At 41.3% G+C, this 26,344-nt stretch overlaps 1 protein-coding gene across 5 annotated transcripts in view; it reads left to right on the top strand.

Moving 5' to 3' along the window:
- LOC135419954 (glypican-5-like) overlaps window positions 1-26,344 on the top strand; it is a 363,117-nt gene that overhangs the window by 44,248 nt on the left and 292,525 nt on the right. Inside the window, exon 2 of one of the 5 annotated variants that reach the window (XM_064666979.1) lies at window positions 13,322-13,452. The exons of the other annotated variants lie outside the window; for them this stretch is intronic. Coding sequence (XP_064523049.1) covers window positions 13,322-13,452 — 131 coding nt within the window. The remainder of the gene's footprint in view (window positions 1-13,321; window positions 13,453-26,344) is intronic. 5 annotated transcript variants of the gene reach the window in all.

Raw genomic sequence — 26,344 nt, 5'->3', positions numbered from 1 at the left:
GGGGGGGAGAGAAAATCCCACATCTTCCTAGTGAAGCTTTAGATAAAATAGATCAAATTATGTTTCTGATGGTGAAGAGTTAGTGGCAGGTGAGATCTTTTAAAAGAGGAAAAAGTTGCTCAGCAAAGAGGGGCTTGGACGCTGGGAATTTGAGGGCATTTTAGTATGTAGAAGATGAGAAGGATTTTTCTACTGCAAATGTAGAGGATTGTGAAGCAAAAAAAAAGAAAAGCTGGAAAGATTCAATATGTGTGTTAATGATGTCCCTGAAGAGGAAGTCGGCAGTAATCCCATTCTCCTCATTCAGAAACTTCTTATTTGAGAGTTGGAGCTTCCTGTCAAGGAGATTTTGGAGGGAAGGTGCTGACTTCTGAAGTAGGGGTTTTTGATAAGAGTCTAAAGGATTTAGGCTCTTCACATTTGATAGCAGCAGCTTAATTAGTACTCTCATAGTCTGATGAATACTCCACCTTGATTTCAAGTGAGATAATTCAAGTTCATCCTTAAAAGATCAGTTCTGTGCTTATGGAGGAGAGAGAATATTGTCAGGAGCTGATGTTTGTGGCTGGCATTGCAGTGCAGCCCAGAGGTAACACACAAGCCCAAGATGTCCTGAACAGTCAGCCCTGGTTCCTTGAACCAGGATTTTCTAGTGAACCTTTGTCACTAGAAAATCTTTACTTGACTTTGATTTGCCTACTGGTATTATCATACAGTCTGGACTGCAGTACTGTTTTTGTAGATCTTGTTTTTTTTGCTTTCCTTTTAGGAGGGCTTAGTGCTTCCTACACGGAAAAAGGAAATCAAGTGCTCCTGCTGATCTCATGACTCTAAAAAGGGGTAATTCATATTGGAAAATGGGGATTTTTTAAAATTCTTGTGTATAATAACAGTTATGTTGTGGCAATAAATGCCACAAGCTGCCAGTAAGGCCAAATGTGTGTGATGATTCAAGGATTATGTGTATTCTGTGTATCTTGCAGAGCATGATTTATAACGGACAGTACTTCTCTTAAAGAGAGTTCATTTTTCAACAGAATTCTTCTTGTTTCTCTAAAACTCAGACGTGTACAGTACTGGTAAATGGACCATCACTCCCCTGCACTGTGACCATTTTCCCTGTTCCCAGCCTTCCGTATTTCTGTTTTAATAGCCTATAGAAACTGAACTGTTCTTCACTTTACCCATCACTTACTTTATGCAGTGAATCACTCAAAGCAGCAAAACTGAAAAGTAATGAGCCATTCAGATGATTTTTGCTGAAATTAAGACTTCGATACTGTGCTGTTAGTTTCTTGTGATAGTAAGTTGAATGATAAGAACAATAAACTTAAGAACAGTGTGTCCAGAGAAGGGCAGCAGAGCTGGTGAAGGGTCTGGAGCACAAGTCTGATGAGGAGCGGCTCAGGGAGCTGGAGGGCCTCAGCCTGGAGAAAAGGAGAGTGAGGGACAGGGGATCTTATCACACTGTTCAACCACCTGAAAGGAAGATGTAGCCAGGTGGAGGTTGCTCTGTTCTTCCAAGTAACAAGTGATAGGACAAGAGCAAACAGCCCTAAATTATGCCTGGGGAGGTTTAGATTGGACGTGAGGAAAAATTTCTCCACTGAAAGGATGGTCAGGCTTTGGAACAGGCTGCCCAGGGAAGTGCTGCAGTCACCATCCCTGGAGGGATTGAAAAGATGAGTAGATAAGGCACTTGGGGGGCCATGGCTTAGTGGTGGACTTGGCAGCGCTGGGAAACAGTTGGACTCAGTGGTCTTGGAGGTCATTTCCAACCTCAACAGTTCTGTGATTCTAGGATGTTAAAGAAAAAGTTAAAAGCTTTAGGTGCACATGTAGAAGCTAAAGCAATGCATTACCCTTCACAGCAGGAAAACGTAGCTGGCTTCCTGCAGGACAAAGGGAGAACTCCCTCAGCAGCCTTTTTTTGATAAGCTTTGAACATTTTGGAAGAGCAAGCTGGACTTTTGGCCTTACATAATTATATATAGCAAATATATTTGAGGAAATTCATGAAGACACTGATGAAAATAACTGTCTCTTCATATGAAAGCAGGATTTGTATAGTGAGCAAAAGCATCTGATACTAGAGGTGGCTGGCCATTACATATTGCATATTTGGGAAGCTGTTGTTAAAAATCACGTCTTGTGACCAAATCCCATATAGTGCTGATCAGGTGCAGAGATTTGACAGGGAAGATCTGTCCTGTGTGGTAATTCTGGTAGCCTTAAAGGATACATAGGTTTTTTATATAAATAAATATACATCTAAAGGAAAATATAAAACGGGCTGTAGGTGAATACAGAGGCTGACCCCATTACTAATGAATTTCATGTATTTTCTGCCTGGTTCACTCATACAGAGCCTGCTCTTCCTGCCTTGGGAAGCGTGCTTTCATATTAATCAGAAATTTCAAACCCAGGGGATAAAGCCTAAGAAAGGAGATTGACTTAGTAATTATGCAGTTGGAACTCTTTATTGCTCCACAGAGCTGAATTTTGAGAGAGCATTCCTGCAGATGCCAGGGCTGCAACTACACTGAAGGGAAAGATGAAAGTTCACATTTTCACTTGTCAGTAGGGTCGACTTTCAAGTAATTTGTCCTTCACAAGACGTGTCCTGGCTCAGAGAATTGGCAGTATTCTACAATGCCAGACAAGGAAGGGAGTTTTGGTACGAGAGCAGTTCTGAGTGTACAGAGTGTCAGACACAGAGTCCTGCTTTATTTTCATAATATTGTAAGGGAGTTATAAGTATTATGAATAAGCAGTGTTTGCTTTCAGCTTTTTGTAAAAAGTGGTGACTTTTTAAATACTCAGTGTTCTATGTGTGCAGTTAATGAAAGGAAAACAATCTTCTTTTCCTTTACAGAAGAGATTATTTGACTGCTTTGGATGCTAGGGATGTGTCTTAGTGATCAGAAGTCTGTTCCTTTGTGCGTTCTGACCCTGGATGGCTGGAACTTGGAGTTCTTTCTGCAGAAGTTATAATAACACTCCTGTAGTTGAATTAAAGGCAAAACCTTCATGAAGTGGTGTAAGTCCTGGAAATAGAAGAGCTTTTTCCTCCAGCACTGTAGGCTTTATTGGTTATTTGTCCCCCTGGTAGGCTTTCCAAACCCCTATTTTGTATTTGTGGAATTGTGAAAAGCGTTCTTTGTTCTTAATTTAGTCTTGCTCTGACATCAGCTACAGTCCAGTCATAGGAGGATATGTAATACCATTCTCAACTAGAAATCATACCATATTGTAAATGGATTTATTAGCCCAGGATGCATTTCCCTTATGGAAGTGGGGTGTAAATACAGGTATGAAACCAAGGTCAGAAAAGGAGAAAAAAATAAAAATAAAAAAGGGGACAGGTGTACATCTGCATCAGTGTAGAGAGAGGAACTGATTTACAGGAATCTTAAACTGGAGGCTGTCTGCAGTCAGCAGTTTGTCCTTTGTTCCTCATCCTTGCTGGTCATTGTCACACAGTCTTCTCTCATGTGTAGTGGTAGCAGGAGGACCCAACCTCCACACCCCCTTAAAATAACCGACTTAAAATTTTAAAGGAATCATTTCATGGGAAGTCATTGAGGAACTAGGAGAGCATTTAGACGTGGTCAATGAGACTAAAGACTTGCTTCAGGCAAGAAGTTGCGGTGGGTACTTTCAAGAAAAAGCTGTATGAAAAAGAAATCAAGATGTCTTAGTCAAAATCACCTTTGCTAAATACTGCAGGGCTTGGTGACAAGTATGAATTAAGATTAAAGTAGATAGTACTGAAATGAATTCCAACTTTTGTAATAGAAAGATAGCTTTAGAGGAAACATGTCTGCAGAAAGGCTTGGATTTAATCTCTAGTATATTCTTTGAATAATTGTGGTTTACGTAGGGTAATGCACTCAGGTAAAATATCTGAACAATCCAATGTGGCGTAAATTTTTACTTGAATTTTGTACAGAAGTTTTGTATAAAAAAAATGTATTCTCCAAATGTTAACATCTGTGTGGATATGGCACGGGCTAAAAGCAATGACAGAAGATTTCCAGGTCCTGAAAGACCAAATAATTCATCATGTGCTTAATCTAAAGAGTATTTCCACTGGTTTCCAGGAGATCATTTGCATTCTCAAAACTAAGGACAAGTTTAAAGAATTTGACCCAAGCTAAAGCAAAAATTATGAGAAACAATTTGTTACTCTTCAGTCTTGGTTTCTTTTTCCTTTAAATTATGCACTGCAAGTTGTACATGCAGCTTGTTTAAGGGAGACTTAAGTACTTACAGTAGCTCAACAGGGAATGGTTGTATCCATATGGGTTTGATAAATGGGCATGAACTAATAAACATGCTTTCCTAAGTATCTGTTCTTCATAATATTTTTCTGTGAGAATTAGACCATATTATGACTGAAGTTCAAACATTCAAGGGATTCCCAGAAAAACAAACATTACTTCCTCTTCCAAATCTTCTCATCACAGTATTGTTTTCCAACATTACGTTGTGTTCCAGCACAGCAGATGTTTAACAAAAGCACTGAAAGTGTTATTCTTCACTAGTGATACTTTGCAAACAACAAAGTCCATTTACAAGGTGTTGTCTTAAACTGTTTAATTGAGTACAAATCAACAAACAGGAGAATGTGTCTAGTATCCAGGATTTTTTGGGTAAAATTCAGCCTTTCAGAAAGACTTCTGTAGAAGCATTACATACTTTTAATAGTATGTAAAAGAACTTCAGATGAGAGGAGACCTGAAAGCAGTGCACACTGAATTTCAGGCTGTGGTTCCTTTCTGGTTGAGCCCATAGCACCCTCAAAGGGAGCATTGTTTGCCTCATAATCCCCTGTCTGTTGGTTCTTGTCACTGTGGTGCCTCCTCCATCATCTTGCACAGATGTTTATGCCCGTGTGTTGTGAACCTCTTACTGAACTGGCAGAACAAGTGATTCTCCTTGAGCTGCACCAGGACCTTGATAGGTTTGCTGTGCACTTTGGCTGTGGCCTTGGACTCCTCAAAGGGAAGCAGAGCAGTATCATGAAGGCCTGGTGTAGATGTGCAGGGCGCTAGAGTCCCTTGCCAGGAGTTTACTCAGGTCCAAGCATGTGGAATTATCATCAACCCAACGAGTGTCCCCTCAGAAGGCTGAGATACTGTGACTGGTGTCTCTGTACCCACACTGTACTGTGCTGTGTGCTGAATTCTGTGCCCAAAGCCTTCATCTGCTGAGGTGGAACAGTTTCAATCAATTTCTCTAATTACTTCTCTAACATTTAGTTGAGTTCCAGATTTGACCTATATGAGGTTTTTTTCTGAGAAGGTTTGTGCTCATAAAATCTTCATGTCTCTAATAAAAGGCAAGCCAGGAGCCTCGGGAATGTTATTGCCATGACCACAAGGCAGATTCTCGTGCAAAGCTCCCATCCAACAGCCCTCACTTAGTTTGGAGCCAGCATTCTTTTCTGAAATACTCAACGTGATCACAAAAGGCAGGATACACCAAGAAGGCTAGTAGAATTTGCAGCCTGTGGTGTTTAGGAGTTTCCTAAATAATACAATGGTTATGAAAATTTATCTTAGATGTCAAAACGTATCTTCAAAATGCGTTTTCATTTCAAATTTACAAATATGTTCAATGACATTTTCCTCAGTGTTTAGAAAATACAATTTTTTTCTCCAGATAATGCTGAAGTAATTATTTTTAAAAGTGAATGCCACTTTAATGCTGATAACTTTACCCCAGTTACTGTGTATTCATATGAAACATACACACTTTATGTGTGGAGGTGAGCAAAATACGTGCTTTTTAACACTTCTAGGATCAGGGCCTCAATTCTGAATATTGTCATCTTTGATTATTCCAGGTGGTAAAAGGGTAAGTTTATAACCCACATAGGACAGCTTATTCAAAACACTTGTACTTTAGGTTGGGAGAACATCCACTGAGGATGTAATGGAGAGAAGAAAGGTCAGTGACACTGTTGCCTGGAGTTCAGAGATCTCTCAGCTTGTGCTGACCTGATAAAGTAAGTCTGGCAGCACAGTGACAAAATAAATGCAGCTGTATTGCTTCCAGACATGAACTGTCTCGTGCAGAGTTAACTTGGGTGTCATTCTACTCCTCGCACAAGGAAGCTGCAACCCTGAAAAGCCACCAAAGGATGATTGAATACGGATTTTTTTTCCCCCCTCTGTAGAAGCTTAAAAGCTTTATAGAGGTACCTCATCAGCAGCAACAGGATGAAATATAAGTTAGTTTTTTGTAACAATTGACCTTGATTTGCCAGCCCTTCAGTTTTCTAATTAGTTTTTTGCAAAACTTCATAATAATTTAAAGCAATAATTTAAAATCATAGAAGTATCAGTTGATTGAATTCAGCAGTTTAAGTCACTTGATGTTAAGTATTCTGTTCGGATGAGGGTGTGCAGCCACTTGAACTACAGCATTTGTTTGCAGAGTGCCTTGATTCCCATGGAGTGGGTTACATTTTCCTTTCAGCCGGCCTGCAGAGCCTGGGATGGTGCACAGGGGCAGGATGGAATGGGAACCTGCCCTCCCACAGTGGGGGAAGTGTGGAACTGTAGCTTCCAATGTGTACCATCAGCTGCAGTCATCAGTACACTCTGTTATGCAGGACCATCATTGTTTCTTTCATCAAGAATATTTTTAAGTCATGACTTGTCCATACTTTTTGTGGGACAAATAAATGCCTGAATTCTTTCAGTTTAATATCTACACTGACAAGAATTTAGTTCATTTTAGGTCTTTGCTTTTTGTAGTAGATGTCTGCCAAGGTTATGTCATGTATTTATGGATTAAATTTGGTGCTGTCTTCCTTATTTTACCCCCAGTAAGAAAATGTGCTCTGGTTTTGGCAGTGCTTTCTGTCCTGTGTTTTCATCCTCTTATCTTCCTTTCTGCTTCCATATCTCTGTGAATCTCCTTTGTTGTTTTCTCTCTTATTTCTGTCCTTGTGACAACTCCAACTTGGCCTATACATCATGAGCCTCCAGTCCTGTGTGTTACAGACAGATGGTTCTGTTAATGGTTCTGATGCTCCAGCACTGTCACAGGCTTCAGCACTGCTGCTGCAGACCATGGGAAGGAGCATAAAATCCGTCGTGTCTTCAAGCCTTTGTGTCAGCCTGTTGTGTAGATGTGGTAGTTGAGTGCTCTTCACAGCATTTGCAAGGTTGTTCTTTATCGCCATGAAGGAGTGATGTATAAATGAATGGTTAGATATTGGAGAATTAAGATTACGGCACACCAACCATTTTCACAGGAAGCATATTCTTCTGCAAGAAGCACAGATTTCAGTGAACTGTCTTGAGATCATTGTGGAATTAGGGTCTTTAATCAATGCATATCTTATTTCTATTTAAGATTATTTGGTGTGAAGTCCTTGCCCACAACCTGCTTGACATACCCTGTGAACTTGGTATGTGCTTTGATCCTCCTTTTGAACCCCTGTCTGCAGAGATGCATGTCCTGGTAATGTTCTTGCCTACAAAGTGAATTCCATTATGCTGGTTTTCAGTTCAGATAAATACTCAATATTAGCAGTGCCACTGACTGGTCCTGCAGCGTCCCGTGCCTCATGTCACATTGTCAGATATGATAATGTGAGTGTTCAGTGAGGAGCCTGGGATGAGTGGTGTCACAGTGGGAAAAGATCATGTAATTGCTCATAGGGATGAGATCACTGCATGACATGGGTTTATAGCCCACAAAGACATTCTTTCAAACAGACCATCTGCTGTGTTTCCTAAATTGTGGGTTTTGGCAGCTTCCTGACATTTAGGGGGGTGCAGGACACAGGGACGTGACAACAGCAACAATAAAACCAAGACACAGTGTGTGCATAGTGAGGGAAACAATGTTGAATTCAGTAATTGTTTTTCCTGATTGAGCACTGAGGTGTGCAGATGAGCAGTGTGAGTCACGGCCAGAGTGCCTGAGTTGGAGGAGGTGGTAGGCAAGAGGACTGGTAAACAGTCCCCACAAAATATCCAGTTGTTCCATACCAGCCCAGTGGACCACTGCCAGGCAGATCTACTACCACTGAGACACCTTTCTATGAATTATAATCTCATCATTTTTGTCCACAATGCGCCTGAATTAATTGTGCATTATTGATTGATGTAATTAGCTTAATGAGGCATCTGGTTTTGTTTATATTGTAGTTCAGACACAGTATACATGAAAAATATTTTTCAACTGGGCATGCGTCCAGTACATGTTATTTAACATTCTCATCTTTCAAAATCTCCCCTTTGTCCATCTAAGAACTACTATTTTTCTGTCTTCAAAACTTTTATTTACAACCTGCCTCAAGTGTTTGCTAAATTGAGGTCTTTATTACTACTAATGTTGGTCTTCTGTTGCAAGCCCTTGGGAACTCCAAGTCGCATTTTTAACCCTTTTTCAAGCTATCAACCTGCAGCTCTCTAGACATTTGTGAATGAAACATTTTTATTAAGTAGCTGTCGTGGTTTGGACCTTGTTTTCCCCCAGAGGCTGAAAAGTGGTAGACCCCAAGGGGTGGAAACCCCTAGAAGTTTTGAAGTTCTGCCCAATGGGCGCTCCTGCAGAAATGTAAACATATCACGACCAGACCGGAAGAGAAGAGTTGTAGTTTTTGGTTGTTGTAGGAGAGGTGGCCATGTTGTGAGCCACGAGGTAGGGGCTCTAAGCCCCTTGGGGCCTCTGGGGCCTCCCAGCCTCTGGCTGGGGGCTGCAGGGACCTGGAACAGCATAAAGCTGGGCTGGGTGCCTGTAGTTATGCCGGGAGAATGTTTTTCTCCATGGGCACAGAACAGCAGCTGGGACTGACCAGAGAAACGGTGGCAGAGAGCCAGAGATAAGACCTGAACTGAAGAAGCAGCAGAAACAACATGCAGCACCGGAGAGAAGACTCCTGGAAAGGGAGGAGAAGAAGAGAGCAGCAGAGAGACAGAGTTTGGGGTAAGAGACTGTACCAGATCCCCCAAAACTCCCTTGGAGACCCTCTTGGAGAAGAGGGACATGGACTCCTATTTTAGAGGAGCCTTGGAGTATGCAGCACGAGAGAGAGAGGAGCTAAGAAGCTCAGGGCGTCCCGGAGCTGGACCGGGATGGCCAGATGGAATGCGGGGGGAGTTGACCTTGGCTCCCCCCCCTTGCACTGCTGCCGCGGTGGCAGCCTGAGAGACAGAGCACGGAGCTCTGCAAACGGGAACTTGAATCCCCTGAGGAAGGGACTTTCACGAAGATGCCCCTGCATTTCGTGATATGCCTGTGGTGATGCGAGTCTCGTCCCTGCTGGCAGTCCACAGGTGAGGCCTTCGCTTGGACCGAAGGAGAGCCGAGGGGCTTGGAGACCCCCTTGTGTATGTTGAACAGAGATCCAGCTACAACAACCCAGTTACTGCTGCATGGAGGACAGAAGAGGAGCTGCTGCTTAAGGACTGGAAGGGATCTGTCCTTCTTTCCCTCCTGGACTTTTATTTGGAGGGGAGAAGAGATCTGGTCCATTGTAAATACATATGTCATGGTAGAGATAGTTGTGATCATGTGTATAATGTGATATGGTATTTATTTGTACAGTCATTGTAATATATTCCCTTTCCCCCACTTTGAGTCTGGTGTGTTTTGTCTGGAAAAACCCATCTCACATTAGGTTGAGATGTGGGAGGGGGGAATGGAGCTAGGGAATTGGATTTCGGGACTATCTCAAACCATGACAGTAGCTTATAAGAAGAGTTGTAGAACCCTTTAGGTAACTTGTTAAAGATTTGCTGTGCTTGTCAGTGTGATGGGAGAGAGTGATATGATGCTGAGAAATGCTTGAGGAGGAAATTAAAGGTTTATTGTTACGTGGATCTGTTAGAAATGGGTCATGCAGAGGTCTAAGATCTATTTGGAATGACTTTTTGAAGCACTCTGACTAAGGTGGTTGTGGGTTTTTTTTAATAATGAATGCTTCTTTCAGTTTTTCACCGCATTAAGGAGTATATGATCTATAGTAGAAACAGATAAACTGTATTAACACAGTACTGAGATTGCCCAGATAAATTCTGGCAAACTCAAGAAATACAAACAGTAATGAGTTCCAGAACATGAATTTGTCAGTATTTCATGTCATCTGAACTGTAGCTTTACAACAGGAATGTATCGTGCTCTACCTCAGATCTTTACATTCCTGTTGCTTACCTGGAGCTGGATGGATCTACATAGCCCTAATCTCATTGCTATTTGAATATGCTTCTCTGGCGTAATCCAACTGTTTAGATGTTTATTTTTCATACTGGGGTGGAATTGATCCTGCGGGACTCAGTTTTGGGAAGGCTGCCAGATGCACTGTCACAAAACAGGTTATTAATCTGAGAAGGGAATTAGCAAAAGAAGTGAATTCTACAGTAGAGTTTTTGTTAAGGTGGAACTGGCCCTATAAAGGTCCCAGTCCCAAAGTGTGCATGTTTGTAATGTAGTCCCAAGGAGCCGGGAAGGGGGTTTCACACCAGCTCTGATGGCTGTAGGGCAGATGTCACTGCAGTGGAGTCCCTGCTGTGAACTGGATAAAAGACTTACCTCACACAGGGCTGGGCAGTTTGGGATGGAGCCACGTGCTGAAGAGGCTGGAATCCTGGAGTTCGGGTACACAGTTCCAGCTGGATTCTGGATTACAGCTTTGGGAGTTTAGGATAATGATGCTACCAGACAGCCAAGCAGTTGTCCTAATTGAGTCTGGCTCCCATTAATTTACTGAGGATAAGACTTTGTGAAAAGTCAAGTCTATATGGGATTAATTACTAAATGTGAAGTTTTTTAAAAAGGGTCTAAGAGAATTAAGTGCCTGGTTCCATTAGTTAACTTTTAAATAATCCCAGCAGAAACGCCTGGACAGCTCTCTTTTCTTAAATTCTCCTGAAGACTTTGAATTCAGTGCAGAATAGCATCTGTTCAAAGGGTTTGCAGCTCCTTTCTCTTGGCACTTACTTTACACACAACGAAGTCTTCAAGTTTGTTGTAGTCAAAACATCTGCTTTGATATCAGGAAATAAAACGCTTTTGCTTTTTATGCATTTGTACGACTGAAAGCAAGACAAAATGCCAGTGAATGAATAAATGGTGACAAGCCTCTTCCCAACAGGGAGAGCAGAGTGATAGGGTCAGGGTGTGAAATGTGCAGGGAATCTCATTGCCACACTGATAATGCAAGGTAAGAAAAGGAAAAAATCTAATTCCTAGACTGAAAACAGTGAAGTTAGAGAAGGATTGTATTTGATGTGCTTCATTAAGTGAGAGGAAGAAAGCAAGACACAAGTGTAAATATGGAATTAAAATGAAAATTTATCCAATGTGTTAATAAGTTCTTGCATCCCCCCATCCAGTGTTGCCAACTAACTTTTGTTTCCAGTTTATAGAATCCTTTTCAGTTACCACATGGTTTGTGTCAGCTGAGTGAACTTCAGTCACTAATGCTCCCTGTGTTCCTGCTTGTTGCCCCATAGTGGACACCGAGGGAGCAGACAGGCCAGTGCAGGGACCATGTCATTCCCTTTTCCAGCTCAGTCAGCCTCACCTGTGCAAGCTGTTGCCATGTCCACTTCCAGCTTAATTGTCTAACGAGATGAATTCCGTTTGCTTCTCACCAGACTTGTCACGTATAACTTTGTGACACAACTTCAGACAAAACAGTGTGGACCTGGTTGAGGGAATTCACTTCAGGAGTCACCTGCAGTGTATGTGGATTGTTTTATTGATGGGTTGTTCCTCCCAGTACTCATAAGCAGGTCAGCTACAGATAGGAGGAAGGTCCTTTTCTTCTTCATGGGTTTTTTGGGGTTAAAGACCTCCTGGAATTGGAGAAACCATGTGGCCTGAGGAGTAGCCCAGCAAATACCAGTAGGTAATGTGAGGATGTCCACTGTACAGTTTTAAAAATCTATAGCTGGGAGAGATGATTAATTGTAGTTGGTCTTCCTTTCTCAGAGATGTTTTGATGCAAAATTAAAGTCAGCATACATTGTCAAGGCTCTTCCACCAGAACCATTATTGTTTTCCATAGTGACATTCTAGCACTCTTCCATGGAGGACCAAAGAGGAAATGAGTGTTCTGTGCCAAAGAATTATCTCCTGTAAAACGCTGTGTTTACTCACCAGATTGCTTTTTTGGTTTCATAATAAAATTCTAAAACCATTCAAAGCCTTAAAGTAAAACAGATTGTAAAGGGGAAAAGAAAGGGTGGAACACTTGAAATAAATATGGTGGTATAAGAACACTATATACATCCAATTGGATTAGTCCAACTAATTCAGTAGTGCTTAGAAAAGATTATACATTTGTTTGGACCCATTCATGGATTAACCTGGTCAGTTGAGGCTGATCAAATTAGACATCATTCTTCTAATCGGGCCTTTGGTTACATAACAGATGGCCAATATTCACCTTAATTAGAACATAGCCTTTTAGTTACCATTTTAAAGTATGGCATCTGGGCTTCCTCTAATAGAAAACCATGAAAATCATAGATGATGTACATTTTTTAGATATTAGTGAAATCCTGTATGTACTTCCATGAGAACTGAAGTTCTTTTGTGGGAGGTGCTTTAGTGTTATTTTCCTTCTTTTGGGTTATAAGACTTTTGGGTTATAAGACTGCAGGTTTTTTGACTGGTTAACCCGTCAAAATATTTAGTTTCCCTCAAACCCAAGGTACCTTTAAAATATATATGTTTCTATATGATTTAAACAAATGAAGCAAGCTAAAAAGTATGTTTTATCTTTGACAAATGAATATGGTGATGTTGCTGCCTTCTTGTATTTGCAAAGATAATTTCTCTAATGGGGCCAGCAGTTGGACTCGATCTTGATGGTTCTCTTCTGACTCAGCATATTTTATGATTCTGTGATTTTCATCATAGCTTAAAAACAAGTTAAAAAAAAAGTATTAAAAAAATCCTGCATTTGTGTGCCTATTCAACAGCAAGTAACTCCAAGTAGTACCAATAAGCATTGTGTGCATCCAGGGCCCAGTTTTTATTTTCATGACAGTGAATTGACATCCTGGGGCCAATTCTTTTAAGTCATAAATTTTTTAGTCCATTGTTATTCACAAGAGCTTGACTAATTTCAGTGGGGAATGAATGACTGGCTGTGCATTAAGTAAAAACTGGCTGAGCACCACTGGGATTAAACTCCTGGGATTAGTAGAAGCTTGTAAATGGCAGTTGTGTCTCATTAACTTGGTAATTTTTAAGCTTTTCGCACTCCTGACAATTCTCTAGTGCAGGTGTAGGTTTCTGAATAGTGAACTTGAAGGCATCTGATAATAGACTTTTTCTTATTTAGGCTTTTTGGACTCCTGAAGCTGGTTCATCGATTCTCCTCTCTTGCCCTCAATCAAGTTTTCTGTGGCTCTGAAGAAACTGCTGCTGTAGCCAGATGTGTCTGGGGAATTTTGGATTGTGCTGTTTTAAGAGGTAGAAATCCCACCACGTTCTTGGAACGTGTTTGCTGCGCAGGAGAGGTTTCCTTTCCTCTTGTGTCTCAGATTTTCTGCAAGAGAGCAGGGGACAGGCTGGGGACAGCAGTTTAATACAGTGTCTGTTGCTGGTATAAAATGACAGCTGCATCATTAGGGCCATCCAGAAATCTTGGCCCATTTCTAGTCAAAATTTATTAGTCTGGGGGCTTTGCTGGCTGTCTCCTGCATTGTGTGGAGTTTGCATGTGCCTTACCCCTTCTCCAGGGGAACTTTGCCATGGATGTAGTCCCTGTGTCAGTGCCTCTTCTATACAAAATAAGCCAATTGGGTTTAGGCTGATGTAAGCCAGGCTGATTTCACTCAAGCACAGGTGTATGCTTCTGAGATTCACGAGAGGGAGTGTGGAACTACAACTTTAGAGTCCTTAATTTGTGGTTTGAATGGTCAGTGCTTTAAACCTGCCAGGTGGCACACAGAAAGCCAACTATTTTCACCAAGGAATTTCAACTTACATATATAAATATATATACTTTTCTGACATCTGTCAGACTGACTCAGTGACTTCGAACTCAGTGACTGGCTCAGTGACTTTAATTTGTACAGAGAGATGCTTATTGAGAATGTCTTAGGTTATTCTTATCTGCAGGTTTAATTTGTGAAGTGTGGTGGTTAGAGGTAGGTGAAGTAAAAGCAAACATCCCATAACCAGTGTGCACTATCCTGCCTGGGGCCTTGTTGTTGGTCTGTAGGAAAGGAGAGGCTTGGAGCTTTGAGCAGGTGATGTGCAAGTTCCCTGGTGACACAGGACTGGATACAGGACTGGATCCATTTACTGAACACGGGTACCATGGGACAGCAGGCAGTGCCACCCCTGTATTTGGAATTTGTGCTATTTGGGTGGCAGGCTTTGTGTAGAAGAAAGTAGTTTCCAGAAATGGGAAAGTGTATGGAAGGAGATTAATTGTGTTAAGGTTTTTTGTCAAAATATCTTTTCAATGAACAGCAGCGTTTGAATCAACATGTGAAAGTGTTGTTTCCTGCTGAAGATGTTTATAAATGTGTTTGCAAAGCCCAAATAACTTCTATTGAAAGCTTATGAACTGCTTTGAGCTTTAATTATCATTGAGGAGGCAGAACATGTTAGGGAGAAATTAAAATAAGTGAACAAAAGCCAACACCAATGCTCAGTTTTCTGAGGGGAAAAAGTTAACAGGCCCAGTTTCACTTGGGAGAGGGGGCAGAGGAGCTGAAGCTTTTGTTGCTCCTACTTCATCAGCTAAGATGAAGTACTACATCTGTGTAGTGACTTCTGATTTCCATTTTTCATTTTCTGCTTTCCTTCCTACTTGCATCTCAAGTGCTGAAGAGGAAATTAAACCCTGAGATTGAAGTAATAACTGAACAACACTGCTTTTGTACAGGAGAGACTATATGACCATAGGGAAAAGAACCTTAATTGAAGTGATGGTGTTTCTAGATTTCTCTGTGATACCTCTGATGAATCTTTCATCTTTCACATTTTGTTTTACTCTTTGTTATGCTTTTGTGGCAGCAGGTTAATTGATAGCCTGTCAGTAGAAAAATATCTCACCTGTCAGGAAGCTAGTGGTAGGGGACTAAGGCTGCATTAAAAATAAAGGAAAGCTCAGAGTACTGCCCACTGAAAGAAATGGGATGTTTTTTGTAGCGAGGAAATCGGTCTGTAATTTTAACTTTGGTTTTTCAGGTTAGTTGAAATGGGAAGCAAGTCCCAGATGCTTCCAGTACTCTGGGCTGGGATGTATGCCAGCCTCTCAGGACGTGGGAAGTTTTTTTAAAGTTATATTTGTCATTTACATGCAAACTTTTAAGATCTCAGTGGCAAATCTTGCCCAGAAATGTTAATAACTAGTATTTCCAGAGATACTGCAGTTTTCTGAGCCTAGAGCTCTTAGAGAGTTTTGCTATTTGAACTTTTGCACAAATAAATGTATCTAAAACCAACCCACTGTTTATCCCTGTGATAGGGACAGACTTGATAGATGCCACTGCTATATTTGATTGAGGTCCCAATATTACTTGCTACCGTAATTGCTTCAGTTAGCTAAGACTGGATCTGGTTTATGTAGGTTTCAATTTCAATGTGCAAGTTGTCTCATACTCACGGTACAGATTTACAGTTTAAGTTCAACATGGCTTTTATAGAGGTGGGAGAACATAATGACCAACATTCTTGGGATCCCCTCTTGATTACTAGAACAACGTAAACATTGTTTAAATGTATGGCTGTGATTAAGTATAGAAATTAAAATCTTAGTTTAGGCATAGTAGCTACTTAAGCACACCACAGCCTGTCACTGCAAATGGGAATAGCAAAATTTGAGAAAAGGAGCTGAAAGGCAAATGAATCCATATGCTTAAACACAAAGTTCAGGAGGTTATTTGAGCAAAAGAAATAGCTGTCAGAAACTGGAAATCCAACACTAGGGAATGCTAGAGACGGGGGCACAGCCTAGAAGTGGGCATTGTGAAAAGGGAACTGAAGGGCCAGAAATGGAATTTGAAGAGCAAAGAATCAAAGACATAAAAACAAACAATAAGAAATTCTTGTGGTATATTAAAGCCAGGAAAGACTGTGAGAGATTGGGCAGGTCCCCTGGGCATGTTATTCCATACCCTGGGGCTGTCAACTGCAGGTCTTCATACAGCTGATGGTAACTATTCCTTGCTATCAGACCTGGGATTGGATCCATCTCTGTTTCTTCCTGTGTGGTGGTTCCTTCATGTCCTAAAAGTCCATGCCATCCCATCCCAGTTAACCACAAGATCCATAAATAATTTCTGAGTGTTCCCTGGATATTTCTGTGATATTTAAGTGGTTTTCAGCAAACTCAGATGTCAGATTTTGAGGACCAGTGGGTATACACTTTTGCATTCCTCCAGGGCCCACTGTAATATCAGGCCTAGGAAGATGTAGATGGATGTTTGTCTTGGCCAGCATAACAGACTGCTTGGCTTTTGTATGGTGTCTGTGAGGTGTGATCACGACTGGGAAATGAATTCTCAGAAACTGAGCATTATATTTAGAATGTTCTTGAACGTGCTTTAAGATCCAGCATTGCCTAAAGTATATTAAACAAATTAAAATTTTGTAATGCTTGTAAATACTGATTTAATCTGCTCAGAATCAGTTCCAGGGCTTCCTTTGCCATGCTGAGCCCTCTGCTTCCTTCAATATGTTGAAATTCCCCAAGCTGCAGATCTCCTATACCTTTTCTTTGAAGAATAGATTGAAAACCAGTCCTCAAGTTTTATGTCTTCTAAATTTGGAAACCCCTTCAACCTGATGCCCCTTTTATTTTAATGGTTTGTGTCTCTTGCTCTGTGTGTTTTTGGTGGGTTGTCTCTGGCTGTGCCTCCCTAAATTACAGTGCAGGGTTTTCAGCATCACTGAGTTTCCATTTCAGGGATACTTTGAATTGAGAAACTCTTGGTTCTTACAGAGCTTCCCTACATTAGGATGGGGGGGGGAGGAAAAAGCATCAGGGCATGATACTTCTACAAGATGGGACGATTTTTGGTCAAGGCACAATATTGGCTCAAAGCTGTGCCAGGCAAGGTCCAGACTGGGCATTAGGAACCATTTCTTTACCAAGAGGGTGGTCAGACCCTGGAACAGGCTTCCTCCAGGGGGTGATTGATGCCCCAAGGCTGTCATTGATTGAGACATTTGGACAATGCCCTAACCAAGATGCTTTAATCTGATCAGCCCTGAATGGATCAGGCAGTCAGACTAGATGTGGTTATTGCAGCTCCCTTCCCGCTGAAACAGTCTCTTCTATTCACAGGGAGCTGGTCCATAACATTTCCCAGAATAGATTAATCAAGTTAACATTTTTTTTCCCAGTCTTATGAGGAATTTCATTATACAAGATCGATCTGGAAGACAAGAGAAAACTCTTCCACAATTTGACCTTTGTGGAACAAGAAAGCAGGAGATTTGTCAAAAGGAACTGAAATGGCCTTACAGAATTCAAATGATTTTGTGAAGTTTAAGGCCCTGTTCCACAAATCCGCTTTCTTGGCAGAAAACTTAAGTGAGCACTGAAGTTCTGTGGGGATTTTGTGGATCAAGAACAGTATTGCAGAACTAAGATAAACCTCCTATATGCCAAAGTGCTTTTTTGATCTGGGTCTGAAATGCAGAAATGTGTTTTTTCCTTCAGGGCTCAGAATTTCTTCTGTGTTATTTGTTCCCCTCTCATTTGCAGTCTAGCAGTCATTTTCCTACTTTGGTTGGGTGGTGGTTCTCTTCCTCTCTTGGTTTCTTTCAGTGCTTCTGAAGGGCTTGATCCCATTACAGGGTTATACAGATAAAGTTTCACGTCAAAGGGTCTTTCTTAAAATAAGCAGTCAGTTCTAGGGCTTCAGAGAGTAGAACTTACCCAGTGGGAGGTGTCTATTATAATAAATTTAAAGAGACAGAAAAAAAGTGGAGAATTTACTTGCTTATGAAAGTGGCTGAATCTTGAACTTTCTTCTGAAACAAAACCAACAAAGTTGCTGTCAGAATATTTCATGGTGATTCTCCCCTCACCTTCCCCTTTTAAAAACTTCATCTTTACTTTTTTTATTCTGACTGGGCTAGAAATGTAATACCTAAATGGGTAGGGTACAAAAATTGATTTATTTTTATTGATTTCATGTGACCTTGAAATGAAGATAAGCATTTTAAGAGAGAAATTCTTCACAAACTTTGCCTTTCAGTTAAGAATCTGTTTACTCCCTCTATTATGTTAAGTGTTCTTAATATAATATGAATGATACAAATTTAGGACAGCACTCAGTGATTAAAGTCAGCTGAGTTTGTAGGATAGATGAACAAGTGACCATGGTGTGGAGCTCTCTGTTGAGAATTAAACTTTCTGTCTTCTGAGAGAATAAAAGCAGCTGACTGGCTTTGGTGTGTTAAAAAAATGTGCTGTTAAAAAGCCAGGACTGTCATGAGACTCCTTCTTGCCTAAGAAAGACTCCTGACTTGGCTGGAGCTTGTTAGAGCTCATGATATCATTTGTGTAGATCATAGTTTTGGTGCTTTAGTTCCGAATACTTGTTTGATGAACTTCCTGTAAAGCTCCCTGGAAAGGGGAGCCCTGAATTGGAATTCAGGAGAGCACTGCATTATATTGCTGCAGTCAATCTCAGTGTGCTCATTTGTGTTGGAATTCTGCTGGAGCAGAATGGCTAATTTACTTTCATTAGAGTTTGATTTATCTGCAACTTTTATTTTTCATTAAGTTGCGGAGTAAAAGATTGCACAACTTTTACCAGAACTGTAAAAGCTGCTTGTATATAAGAGGTTTTAACAATTGCTTATTAAAACTTCAGTGTGACAGATGTGATGGATGCTTTGACCCTCAATTCCAAGTATAATATTTCTGCAATTGAGTTCTAATGACCCACGTAATTTAACCAAAAAAACGTAAGTATATGTTTTAATTCGTGAAATACCCTTAACCAGTAGAGAAAACAATACAGTCATAACATGACATGAGAAGGTAGGAGAAGAAAGCTAATGCATTCCCACAAAAATCTACTCCTAACTCTGTCGCAGTGCATCCATGGGTCCTGAGGGAACTGGCACATGTAGTGGCTAAGCCAGTGTCCATCATATTGGAGAAGTCATGGCAGTCTGGTTGAAGTTCCCGCTGATTGGCAAAGGAGAAACACAACTCTCATTTTCAAAATGGAAAAAAAGGAAGACCCAAGGAACTACAGGCCAGTCAGTCTCACCTCAGAGTCAGGGGATGAATAAGCAAGGGGGGGATTGCAACTATACAACTTTATGAATTTAAGCAAATTCTGGGATCTTGTGAACCCTGCTCATCTCAGAAGGTGTCTGGATATGTGTGGGAATGTTGAACTACAGTGTCAGGGTGACTTTATTTTGATCAAGGACTGTGCAACTTTCTGCACATAAGAAATTTCATTGCTTTGGCCTTTGATCTTCATTGGTGCAACAGAGGCTCGTCCTGCAAAATCTCTGTAATCAATGTGATTGGAAAAAACTTACCTTTGAATATTTCTAAGGCAGGAATTTCAGGAGAAAAATCGGTGTTTTGTTTTATTAGTGCTAATGGGTTTCATGTGCTTTCCCTTAGGAATACCTAGAGCTATTTCTCCACAAACATCTGGTTAGCTATCAAATCACCTACATATGTTCTTCTGCCAGTGCTGACCCATGTGTTGAACACATGCCAGTCACTTTATTTGAAGGAATTTGGGGGATAAATTGAGGAGAAACTCTTCACCATAAAAACATATGTGTTCTATTTTTATAGGATTATTTAAAGTATTGATTGCCCTTTAATTTTTTCCATTGAGTGAGGCTTTGTAAGCATGTGAAATTTTAAAAAACAACAACTAAAATATTTTCCTAAATTTTCAGTGATTTCAATTCTGTCTTGGTTGAAAAGTCATGAAAGTCTTTTCCACTATTTTTCTTCAGTAAACTTAGTGGAATTCTTTGTTCTGACTGGAACGAAAGTCCATGAACAAGGTCAGATTCTTCAAGCAAACATGTCCTTTCAAGTACCTTATGCCATTAGGATATCAAATATGTTTGCAAAATAATCTACAAGAGGACACAGCCAAAAATAGATGCTGCAGGAGAGGGTTTTGTTTTTTAAGCATTGCTTGCCTGTGTCTTTTCTCCAAGGCCAGTTCCTCTGCCTTTAATTTTAGGTGACTGTGTGCTTCTCAGTGCACTGCTGAAGAGCCCAGTGGCCCTCACCCTCTTAGCCACACATGGACCACAGTGGCCTGCAGCTGGTCTGGGGAGCAGTGCCGAGGAGTGTTTTCAGCTCAGATTTGGGTGAGGATCCTGCATCTATTGCTAGTTTTTGGGGATAGGAGTTGCCCAAGGGTCTGAAACACAAAAGCCAGCAAATTAAATTATTTGCAGAAGATGACTTGTATGAAAGACAGTCTCTGCACTGATCTTAGCTATGGAACTTCCACGTGTTCTTTTGTTTTGTTAAGGCTTCCCTATGTGTAGGGAGAAGGCTGGGTAAAGTCAGTACTGGGAAAGGAAGTTGATGCTGCTCAATCCGAAACCAGAAGAAACGGCCGGTAGGTTTTGTGGCCTGTGCTTTTGAACAAATGGGAAGTCCACAGTGGTTGTGTGTGGGCTGCCACGTGGTGTCTGACTGCCCTGGTGAGTCTTGGTCTTTTTCCCTCCTTCAGCTGAGGACTGGCGGTTCTGCCCACACACAGGAGCACAGTACTTGAGCCACCTGACACTTCTGGGTTAGAGAGTCTTTCTTCACTGTGGAACACACAGGACTGCATTACTGCTGGTCTCTACAAAAGACAATTTTCTTTGTTTTGAAGTTGTCGATATATAGAGATATAATCTAGATTTTTAAAACTCTTTCTTTTTTAGTCTTATTTGTGACCTGAGCTCTTTAATGGAACTTGGACATAATTTCTTGTATTTCTGTTAGTACCTCAACAAAAGAAGAAAAAAACTACCTTGAAAAACAAATCATCTCCCCCCTGTATTTCATCTTTATTAAACTAATCCTTTCTCTTGTAGCTGTTTTTCTCTTAGATTTTTAGAAACAGGTCATAATAGACCACCTAACTATTTCAGCTGGAAATCATGAAATAGTTCATGACCTTATGAAACAAACATATTAGTTTTCCTACTGCCAGTTGAACTCCTTAATCAGAGGGTCGAGAAAATTCTCTCTAGAGACTCCCATCTGGTTGCTTTTCTGTTAATGAAAAGATTCCCAAAAGAATGAAAAGACTTTTACGTCTTCCTGCTTTCTCCTGATTAACTCAGAAGAGAAATTTTTGGTTCTTATTTCTTAACTAGTGCAAGTTTTGTACTTTCCTTTCTCAATAACACTTAATACATCAGAGATGCAAATAAACACCTCAATTTCTTCTATGGCTCTCAAAGTTACTGGCGACTTTGAAGTGTGTTTCTGCCAGGAAACACGAACATGCAGTGCAGCGACGTACCAGAGACAGATTTGGGAGTGTATTCGGTACTCTGGTCACATCTGGATTCTAAAGAAAGGTTTTGTATTTGATACTTCTCTGTAGGTAACATTCCAGTGCTCAGTGCCTCCGGGATCATCGGTGCCACTGCGCAAGTCAAGCAACAGAGAGGAGTCTGTAGTGCTTTGGGAGGGCCTGGCTGCCTGCTCTCCAAGCTCAATTGTGTCAGTGTGCAGCACGTTTGAGTTCCAAGAGACCACCAGCATTAAATGCCCTCTCTTTCTCTAGCGATGGCATCTGTTCCTCTCTGCCATTAGTACCTGGCACTGTGTGTAGTTGGCACAGCTTTTACTTTCTCTGTGGCTTTCATTTGCAGTGACGCTGCAGAAGCAATTTTTGACCTTTCTTTACCTGTTTATTTTTTGAATAGTGCCTTTCTTCAAGCAATGTAAACCAGCAATCTCTCTACATAGCCACATTTCACTTGTACATTAGCTGTGTCCTCACCCATAATCCCATTTTGGATTTTCTGGCAGTAGTCCGCCTGCTTGCTCTTGAATATTTGTATGTGTATGTCCTATACATGTTGTCATTTGAATGTTGTCCTCACCTTTACCTAGGCATAGGATCCAGTTAAGAGGATTTTCTGCTCCATGTAGGCCCAGAGCATTTGGAGTGCCATGATAAATGATATGTTGCCTCAGGTGCTCAAGCCAGCCCGTAGGCAGTCGTGGGTGGGCCGGGATTCTTCCATAAGTCTGGTTTAGTTCTGGAAACTACACTATGTACACTAAATAGCTCATTCCTAAAGTCCTTGTGATTAAAGTAATTTGGCAAATCCAAAGAGGAATGATACCCAGTCTGTGGGAAGAGATTACCTGAAAGCCTTAATCCTAGAGATTTCAATAAGGGCATTATTGTCACTTATCCAAGAGCCCCATGCTGGCATTTGTAGTGCAGTGATTCACAGCACTGAGAAATGACTTGCACACGTGGAAAAATAATTGCCATGGAACCCCAGAAAGAAGGAGGTAATTGTTTTGCACTGTTTCCCAGTGACAGTAGCATTTCTGGGTACCCGGGCTTGATATATATTGCCATCAGGAGCAGTTTTCCCCTCCAGCTCACCCCAGAAGCAGCTGTGCCCTAATGGTACCTGGAACTCCATCTTTCACTGGGTGCTCTGATAACAACCGTGTTGTGGCAGTTTGAGCCACATTAGAAATCCAAAATCTAATTTCCAGGCTTTCCCCCCACCCCTTCCCACAATTTATCTCAACACCGAAGAGAAACTTTCAGGCCAGAGGCTTCTATAGGGGAAGGGGAAATATATACATTTATTTACACAAATAAATATACTGTACAAAGTAAAAGCAACTATATATATATATATATATATATATTTACATTTCTGTCAGTCCTTTTAAGTCCCTCCCTTTAACTTTAGTCCAGGAAGAGCTTTTCAAGGCTGTTGGGTAACTAGTCTCTCTCTCGTGGGAGTGTTCTGGGCCTGAACGCTCCCCCCTCACCAAGCTCCAGCTGTTTGTTGCAGTCTTTCTCCTCACGAAGTCCAAGAATGTAGCTTTGAGTCCTTGCTCCTCGGTCTACTGTGTGATCTCTCCCTCTCGATCTCATACCTCGGTTTGTAGGCTGCTGCAGTGTAGTTCAGCTTATCAAGCATCCTCCGAGTCAGTTTTCGGTTGCCCCCGGTCAGCTTTGGCAGGCAGCTCCTGAGCTCTTGGCCTGTCTCCAATTTCGCCTGGGATTCTTCTCCTGAGCGCCGAGCCTCCTCCTCCAGCCCATCTCTTGGCTCAGCCCCAATGCTGAGCCTCTCCTCCACTTCACAGCGGAGGGAAAGAAAAAGCCCCCCTCCACAGCTTTAACTGCAGAAAGGAGGGGGGAGAGGGCTTGGCTGCAAGGCCTGCCTCTCTTCTCTTACCTCTGGTGCTGCGAATTTCTTCCTTCACAGCACACACTCCAAATGCTGCCTCTTAACTCTGGCCTAGGCAGAGCTGGGGGGCCGCAGGGCTCCCCTTCCGCCCCCAAAGGGGGAAAGAAGGAGCCCAGCCACCCCCTGGCCTTCTCCACCTACACACAGCAGACACCAACAGCAAAACACCAAGACTGCCAACAGCTTCTGGTGCTGTGATATGTGATTTTGAGCAGAAGCGAACAACATGGACAGTGACTGGCTCTCCAGGGAACACTGCCCTGGCACCCAATCACCTCTGAGCCCCCCAGCCTCTCGGGGGGGGGGCAGTTTCAAACCACGACAGCTTTGTGAGTTTTGAGAAATTACAGTTCCTGTTCAATAACCAAATTGTTGTGTTTTGAGAATTGGAACAAAAAGTTTGCAAGATTTTGGCACTGGAGGTTCTGCTCAAAGGAACTGCAGCCAGAGGTACCAAGTATCTATTCTGAAGAGACTAAACTGAGGGCAGGCTGTGTTTTAGAACCGGAATATATCCTTAGGTTTTTAGGCCATGGGTCTCACTGTGTCTTTATAACAATATTCAAATATGTCAAAAAAACCCACACCCTGCCCCCAGCAAGACCCTTACTTGAAAAGAAACTGGGGGTTTGCCTCATCCCCCAGTGTTGATTTTTTAAGACAATATTGTTCAAGCTGTTGTTTATTTTTACTGGAAAGCTTTTTTATTTTCTAAGGAAAAATGGTGTCTTTCATTTCACTTGAACATCTTTGCAACAGCACATAGGGTTTTAGCCTGAAAAATAAGACCAAATGCTTTTTTTTTAATATGGCAAAAACTTTGTTTATTAGAATAGTTAGATCGGACCTAATTTAAGCAACGTGGACTGTCCCTGGGGGTCCGTCTGGAATAGAATGTTGACGGTTACAGAGTTGTCATTCAAAGCTGTTTTGCAAGTGCTTTGTGCTGTAATCCATCCTGGGAATTGTGTGCTGCTTGCTGTAGCTTCCAGTCATCACTATCCATGTTAGTGACTGATCAAATAACTGTGATAACATTGTTTCTGCTCCTACTCTAATGACTATTAAACCTCTGAAGAACTTCAGTGATGAGCCTGATTACCTACAGATACACAACTGCTGTGGCTTTTTCTTTTGTATTTCTGTAGATTGTGAGAACTGTTACTATAAATAATTTGTCCTTGGAAAGCAAATGAAGGGTATAACAATGTCATTGAAGCACAGCTGTAGTTCTTCCTTCAGTTATCTTGGCCCAATTCCTGCTAAAACTGTGAACTGATATTATTAAGTAATGGCTGACAGTTTTGAACTTGGCAGATATGAATTATACGAATCATCTTTTGGAGTTCTGATGGAAGGGGAACGAGACTGATAGCCACAGCTTTTATAACACAACCAGCCACAGTCCTCAGGACTTTTACTGCTCTTCTGGATCATCTTACTCCAGTGATGGGAGGTGTCCATACTTCTACTGCACAAATATTCCAAAGAACTACTTGCTTTGTTTATCTGTCAGTGGAAGCCTGGTGGTGTCATGAAAGGTAAATACCACATCTGGTCTTCAGCTTTCTGCTGGCCAACTGATTTAGTTTTACTTGAGACTGCTCACTTTAGAAAAGAGTAAGTAGTTGTACCCTGTAATTATAGTGTGTAAAATAATGTGCAACTGTACTGAAATGGAGTATACAGAAATAATAAATAGCTAAATTTAATTACCAGCTCATTCATTGTATTCACAAAAGAGTCTGAAGATGAAATATGTAGTGAACAGGTCAAAGTCAAGCCAGGAAACTGTAACTGATTCTGTGAAGCATAACAACTTAATTGTTTTCTATGAACTCTTCTATGTAGTGTTTTCTTTAAAAAGGGCCATTATGGTTTGGGACAGCAGAGTGCAGAGCTGTGTGTTTTTAATCAATAGTTTCGCAGCTTGTTGCAACTTTGTTAAGCGTTGCTGGTTTGTAAATGATAAAGCCAAGGCTGCTAAGTCTGAAAAATGTGTGCAGTGTGGTTACTACTTCCAGCAATTTGGATATATTCCCCAGCACAGTCTACAGAAACCATTATTTGGGACTTCATGGCAAACTGACCAGAGCAGAAAAAAAGATTATTTCTTGCTGGCCCATTCTGTTTTTATTAAGGTATTTCCTAGGCTTGTGCATCTACTACCTTTTTCCCTTTGCCTCACTAACCTCTGAAGCAGGTGAAGATAAGCAGCCTGTTTAGACTTGATCTTATTTCTATTACTGATGCTTCCAGAATCAAACACCAAAATAACCCAAAGTCAATGGTTTCAGTGTTCGTTACTCTCACCAAAATGAGCTGCATTTTTCTTCCCCTTCTCCCTGTATGAGATTGTATACTAAAGAAGCTGTTTAAGCCTAAAAAAAGAAATAATAATAATAATAATAAGAAGAAAGTGTCCTGTGTAACTGTGTGATTGAGCAAAGAGTGTGGGTTTGCTGGCTGGGGCTGCAGTCTGAGGGGGTGGTTGTTTCCTGTAGAACTGCACAGCTATGCCAAGGCTCACAGAGTAGGTTTGTGCATATCAAACAACAAACAAGACATAAATTTCATACCAAGATAGCAGTTTTCAGATGGTACTTAATGGTGTTGGTTCCTGTTGCTGCTGTTGGAAGTCAGTCTTCTTTGGAAACGGGTCTGCTGCTCTGCCCCTCACATTGCACAGGCTTTCTCCTGTCCAGTGTTACCCGTGGCAAACCACTGTCTCAGCTCCCAGCACAGGAGGAAAGGCCAGGTGTTCTTATTCTCTGAGGTCTCACTTCTAGAATTTTTTTAAACCCTTACAACTTGTCAGAAGTTTCCTAAAGTTTAGAAACAGGCTTGAATTACACTTGGAATTGAGCAAAGGGTTAAAGGATGAAGGTATTAGCCCGTAAATAATCCTACTCATGGATTTCTGGATCATCAGTGATGTCCATAGCTG

The sequence above is a fragment of the Pseudopipra pipra genome, chromosome 10 (genome assembly GCF_036250125.1).
Source record: "Pseudopipra pipra isolate bDixPip1 chromosome 10, bDixPip1.hap1, whole genome shotgun sequence".
Classification (NCBI taxonomy): domain Eukaryota; kingdom Metazoa; phylum Chordata; class Aves; order Passeriformes; family Pipridae; genus Pseudopipra; species Pseudopipra pipra.
This window is presented reverse-complemented; position numbering and strand designations above follow the sequence as displayed.